The 7,116-nt window shown below is 31.5% G+C and overlaps 1 protein-coding gene across 1 annotated transcript in view; it reads right to left on the minus strand.

Moving 5' to 3' along the window:
• LOC111396147 (stress-associated endoplasmic reticulum protein 2-like) overlaps positions 1 to 278 on the minus strand; it is a 3,509-nt gene extending 3,231 nt beyond the window's left edge. Inside the window, exon 1 of the mRNA XM_023022466.1 lies at positions 130 to 278. Within this exon, the coding sequence (XP_022878234.1) occupies positions 130 to 132 (3 nt within the window). The 5' untranslated portion in view covers positions 133 to 278. The remainder of the gene's footprint in view (positions 1 to 129) is intronic.
• Positions 279 to 7,116: the final 6,838 nt, after the last annotated feature.

Genomic DNA, 7,116 nt, shown 5'->3' on the forward strand with positions numbered 1-7,116 from the left:
AAAAAAAATCAGATTTTCTAATCGTACAAGTTAAACACAAATTAGGCATATAAATCGAAACCGAAATCACAACATCATACAATAAAAACACCAATCAAATACAAAAGAGAATCAAGATCAGATTTTCACCATGGTTATGGGGAGATCGGTAATCTGTTAGAAGGTCCGAACAAAAGCAACCGGAGATATTAACGGCGATCTAGCTCGGGCAAAGCAATGTACACCGATCTCTTTGTTTCTTTTTAGTATTTGGAAAATTATCTATTTTGAGGGTATTTATTTATTTATATATTAGACTGAGAGAGATGAAATTGACAGAGTCCGTTCCACGTACATTTTGATTGGGTCCAACGCGTATGTTGATACGTGTTTGCAAATGATTGGTGCCTTTAGGTCCACGTAAGCAAGTCACACAATCACGCTAGGTTTTATTTTCATTTTTAAAAATAAGATAAGAATAAAAATCAGAATGAAAAATTGCATTGATCAGCCTCTCTCAATTTCACGGTAGCAATAGGGCAAGTTGGTCTTCAATATTTTAATCATTTTGTCGTTTTTTAGAACACTGGTCTCCAATTTCACGATAGCAATCGGTCCTCAATGTTTTAAAATGAGCAAGTCAAAAGATGAAAATTTATGGTATTGTTCTCGTTCTGCATTTTTTGCATCCAAGTTGCTCATTGACGAGTGAAAAACGATTATTCTTTTACTTCAATATAATAATTATTATTATTATTTTGTTTTTTTGGAGTAAAAGAAGAAAGAATTTTCGATGGCCCCTTCTTGGAGACTGATTATGCAATTTTAATGAAAGACTACTGGACAATTAGGTTATTTTTAAATACTGAGGACCAACTTAAGAGGTTTAAAATCAAGATTGGACTCCAAATTTGGATCCTTAATGCCGTGTGAATTGTTAACCCATGTTTCATCTCTATTTTCAATCACACATTAATGGGATACATAAATTTTTTTAACTGCACATTTCATCAATTTTTATCAAAATTTACTAAACATTTAATTTTTATTTAAATCAAACAGGAGCTTAATCAATATCAGTATATTAGACTGTTTCTCTAGTTATCATTGTGATGTTTTATACTTGGTCAATTATGACACCAATCTACCTTGTTTAGTTGGTTTAGGGGTTTTGTTTCTACAATCAAGATCAAAAGTTCGAAGGTTATGGTCTCACCCCATCCTTTTCGCTCCCCACTCAAAAAAGAACAATGTCAATATATAATTTTATGTTCATAAAATATGTGAATAAGAAGTAATTTGATTGCTTATAAATAAATTACAAATAATAAGCAAACAATGATTACATTTAAGTAAGGGAGACTCGTTTTCAAAAGATTTTTCTTGAATCTGCTTGTGACTTGAGATAAACATGAATACATCGTTGGACTAACAACCCATTGACTCAACACTTCATTGAGTATTCGGGGTTGATGTCTTAATACCATTGTCCAAACTATCGACAATAAATATCTATAATCATAATTCTATAGCAATCATTCTATCTAATACATCTTTTGCACGGAAAAAAAAATAAAAAAAAATAGCACAAATACTTAACGACCCATCAATCGAATCGACTTCTTCAATACGAAAAAGCGAGAGCCAAAAAAAAAATAATACTAATAATAAAAAAATAAAATAATAAAAATCAAGACTTCATTGTTGAACTTGAAACTCAAGGATTCGATACCTTAACTAGGTCAATAGTCATGTTAGGTCTCATTATTATGGTCCAAACAATAGATGATTAGTTCTAGAATCCATAGACCTATAGCCATCATTATAGAAATTGTATCCGTTGCATGAGAAAATAATAACTCAATGACTTATCGATGTTGTACGAAGAAATGCATGTTAAACTAAGAAGTAATGGGAGACTAGTTCTCATTGAGTCCAATTTCCACCATCAACCCGTGATCAATATGAGCTAGAAACTTCCTTCATAACTCCCTTAACTTCTTCTTAGTGACTTCCTTCCATATCTCATTTTAAATGGAATTTCAAAGTAGCTTCATTTCATTATATTCAATCCATATTCCTAATCTCAAAACAAAAGAAAGAGAGATGTGAATTAACTTTTGACCAAATACCTTAACTAGGTCAACAGTGGAACAAGTCTCATAAGTATAAACATCATTCTAGCTAATGTATCTTTTGCGTAAAAAAACTATGTAAGAGCAACTCAATGACGCGTTGCATTAAATGTGTCAATAGTCATAGTAGGTCTCATGGGTCCACAAGATAGATGATAAATTTCAATCCAAAACTGCCATTCTCCAACCAGTCTTTTGCACGAGAAAATAATACGTTAGAAATACTCAATAACTCATCAAAGTTGAGCTAAGAAATAAATGTTAAACTAGTCACTCATCGACCCAATACATTAACTAAGTCAATAATCAAGCAAGTCTCGTTACCCTAGCCACCATTCTAGCTATTGTATCTCTTGTATGGAAAAATAATGCATAAAATACTCAACGATTTATCAATTGAGACAAGATTCATTGCTAAACTAGTAATCAGATGGCCTCATACCATAAAGTCAATAGTCATGACATGTTTCATTTTTATGGACCAAACATTAGATGATAAATTTCGATATCCATAGATCGAAAGTTTCCATTCTCAAAAGTGCATCTTTTGCAAATGAAATATAATATGTTATAAATACTCAATAACTCATCAAAGTTGTGTTGGAATAATTACGAACATGAGCTTCACATTCGATTATAAAATTTACGGATTAGATGTATATGACTCATAATGATACTTGTAATTGAGCTAAATTTATTAAGTGATCAATTTAGTCTTTTATACCTTACGGACTATATTTGATATGGTGTGGTAATTTTAAGTATGTGAACCGAAAATATATGAAAACCCTTATTAAAGTTTCAGTCGTAATGGGACGACTCAATAATTTCCTATATAAAAGTTAGGTCACCTCTTCTCTCCATAGTGTTTTGTTAGCTTGACCCCATAGACGACTAATACTTTGTGAGAAGTAAGGAGAGGAAGATCTAGTTGCTATTATTCATATCAACAATAGCTTCCGTAGATGAATTCGATTTATCAATTTATTATTTTGTAATTCTTGATTCCTAGTATAATTACAAATAAATTAAACAATTGATATCAGAGCATTCATTCTAATATTAGAATCCTTAATAAAATAGCTTTATTTTTCAATTCCTATCTTTGAATTATAAAATTATACCACTGTCGACTGCCCAATAAATATATACAGAGAGAGATATGCATAGCTGGAACACGTGACCTTGAAACTTCAGTAACCAAGTTATGCATACAGACATGCATTTCCTTTTGTATATATAATCTGTTTTTGTTACCTCAGGCAATTGCCACACCCACCTCCTACTCTTTGCTGTTGATAGATAAAATACATGGCTTTACAACACTCTTACTGGAACGGGGGCGCCGGCAGCGAAAATTAATAGGCATCGACGCTGGCTGAAAAGAGAGTATGATGGATTTTAGTGTTCATTTTAATTCAGCCCGTTATATTATGTGTTGGGAACGGGGTCCTCTCTCGCAATTTATGAGATGATAGGCCCCTATCTACAATTATGAGATCGGGGTCATGTTGCAATTATTTAAAAGGAGGGCTTGCTTGTAATTTGAGAATTTGGAGGACCTACTTTTAATTTTAAATTTAGGGTTAAGATGTGATCTTCAAAAAAGGGCTTTTAATTTGAACTTTTAAAGTTTTGACCCAATTAAAATTTTATTTAAAATTGACTCGATGATGATAATAATAATAATAATAATAATAATAATAATAATAATAATAATAATAATAATAATAATAAACGACTTTTATATTATTGTCAAAATGTTTTTGTATTTAAATGTCGATATATTTGTGCGCTTAAATTATTTTTCATATATATTGAAATTTTGTTACCAATTTCACCTCTCAATCACATATGAATTTTTGTCTTTCATCGATTGAGAATTATGATAGGTTGCATAATTATTGTTCTATGATTGAATTTTTTCATGGGCTTTGAGAGAATCTTTATTTTCCCACTAAGAGAATTATTTTGAAATAAAAATGGGTAGTAGCTGTCAAACTGGCATACGCATTGTTATTTACTCTATTTTTCTCTACTAAAAAAAATTTCCAATTTTGAATTATTGCATATAGTATCTTGCCAAAGGCGTTATTATATTTGACGTTTTATAAAATGTTATAAGGCGGTTAACGAGTTTACTTTGGTCTATAAATTTCCTTATGCCCAATGGTGTTGGAATTTCAAAAACCAATAGGATTTTGTTATTTAGATACATGGTGTGTTTGAAAAGTACCTTATAGCATATTGTATCGTTGACCCAAAAGTAAATTTATGATGATGCATTTAGGCTTTTACTGTAATAACATTCATATAATTTTGATTCTAATTATGGATTATCTAATTAATAGCCCATATTAATTAAATAGATATTTTATCATCCATTGATTGCATGCATTATATTTGGATGATATTGAATATGATATTTTATGTTTCCATAGTTTATAATGTCTCGTCTCTTTCGATTCAATTGCCTGCTATTGAAATCTTGACTGGGAATAATAATGTGAGATGGAAACGAGATATAGAAATAGTCTTTTATGCTTGGATTTTGCAATAGAAAAAGAGCTTGAGAAACCTACAGAAAAGAGCACTGTTGAAAATGTAGCCAAGTATGAAAAGTGGGAAAGGACCAATAAACTTTGTTTGAAAATAATTAAGCGCTCTATATCCGATTTTATTATGGATGCTATCCCAGACAATGAAAATGCAAAAGGTTTTATGGATGCCATCGAAGAGAAATTCATTGAGCATGATAAAGTCGAAACTAGAGATCTCATGGATAAATTAATGAATATGAGATATGATGGTACACGCGGTGTTAGAAAACACGTTATGAAAATGATAAATATATCATTTTAATTGAAGGCTCTTGACATTCCTATTGTCGAACCTTTCTAGTCTATCATGATTTAAATAGACTTCCTAGCCAGTTCTATCAACTTAAGGTCGTATACAATGCTCAGCGAAATAAATGAGATTTAAATGACCTTATTGCAGTATATGCCCAAGAAGGTTATAGGATGCGCTACGAGACTGTTGAAACTGTGCAATCATCACAAAACAAAGGGTACATAACCATAAGTCTAAGTTCTGTAAGGGTAATAAATCACCCTAAAATCAGTAAACTAAAAATTTTTGGGGTCAGACTTTTAGTGGTCGTAAAGGACTTATAAGGAAAAATGATCAATGCAAGTTCTACAAAAGGAAGGGTCACTGGCAAAAAGATTGTTCTTAGTTTAAGACTTGGTTAGAAAAGAAGAAGAGTTCTGTAGGTATTCCCTCGGTCTTAGTTTGTTTTGAGTCTTCTTTAGTAGATTTGCCTTTAAATTATTGGTGGTTAGACTCGAGAGTTAGTATTCATATTGTGAATTCTTTGCAGGGGTTTACAAGCAAATAAAGGTCAAGTGAGAATGAAGTGAGCTTGAGTGTTAGAAATGGAGTTCAAGTGAAAGTTGAATTCATAGGAGTAGTAAAGTTGTACTTAGAGTATGGTTTTTCTCTTGTTTTAGAAAATACAATTTTTGTACCGCAAATGAGACGAAATTTAATTTCCTTATCGAAACTTAATACTTGTGGTATTACCTTTAACTTTGGTAATTGAATGGTTGAGTTGTTTTATAATTCTCATTTGATAGGGAGTGACCTTTTATGTGATGCTTTGTATAAAGTGTCTTTGTCTCCTTTTGGTAAAGTCTCTTGTTTTACCAATATATCAAAGAAAAGAGCGTTAATCTGTGAATCGCCATCTATGTTTTGCATAAGCGATTAGGTCACATTTCAAGGGATAGAATGGAAAGGTTGGTGAAAGTTGAGATATTTTCCCCTCTAGATTTTTTCAATTTTGACATCTGTATGGATTATATAAGGGAAAAGCTAACTAAGTTTACAAAGAAAGAGCGATGGTATTTTGGATTTGATACATACTAATATCAGTGGACCTTTGTCTTCCACCATATGTGGGAACAAATATTTCATAACATTTATTAATGACTTTTTACGACATGGATATGTTTACCTGATTAATGATAAATCTCATGTATTTGAAAAATTCAAGATTTTCAAAATAAAAGTAGAGAAACAATGTGAAAAAAAATATAAATGTTGTAAGATTTGACCGTGTTGGTAAGTACTATGGGAAATATGATGAGTCTGGTAAAAAAATGGGTGATTTTGCAAAGTTTTTACAAGAGTGTAGAATAGTACCTCAACCTGAGCAGAATGACGTTTCAGAAAGACGTAATCAAACTTTGAAAGATATAATAAGGAGCATGATGAGTAGAACAAATTTGCCAGAGTATTTATGGGGTGAAGCCTTGAAAACTGCAATGTATATCTTGAAGAGAGTTTGAAGAATAGCTGTTGCAAAGATGCCTTTTGGATTGTGGACATAACCTAAGCTAAGTTTAGCTCATTTCAAAGTTTGGGAATGTCCAGCTGAGGTTAGGATTTATAATCTATTTGAAAAAAAAAAAAGAAAACCCAAAATCAACTCCTGATTACTTTATTAGGTATCAGGACAGATCAAAAGGATGTATATTCTATTGTCCGAATCGTGGTACTAGAATTGCTCCATTACTGCTAAATTTATAGAGAATGATTTTGATGATAGTGGAAGTTTTACATTAAGAGAACTTTTTGTTGAACCAAATCAAGTTGTCGTTTCAATTTCTATTATACAGGAAATGGTTCTCAACCAGTGGAAGTTGTTAATGAAGAATCGCGAAACAATTCCTCCAATAACGATTGATTTAATTTCTAAGCCACAAGTTGGGAGGTGGCAAAGGGAAAGGAGATCTACATTGCCCATTAATTATATTACATATTTATCAGAGAGTAATTTTAATATTGAGCCTATTGTTGATCCTGTAACTTATGATCAAGTATTAACAAGTCCTGAAGCAGATAAATGTATAAGCACTACGGAAGATGAAACGAACTCCATGGAACAAAAAAAAGTTTAGGAACTTATTAAAATTCCTCCAGATGCTAAGTTATAGAT

The sequence above is a fragment of the Olea europaea genome, chromosome 6, assembly GCF_002742605.1.
Source record: "Olea europaea var. sylvestris chromosome 6, O_europaea_v1, whole genome shotgun sequence".
NCBI lineage: Eukaryota > Viridiplantae > Streptophyta > Magnoliopsida > Lamiales > Oleaceae > Olea > Olea europaea.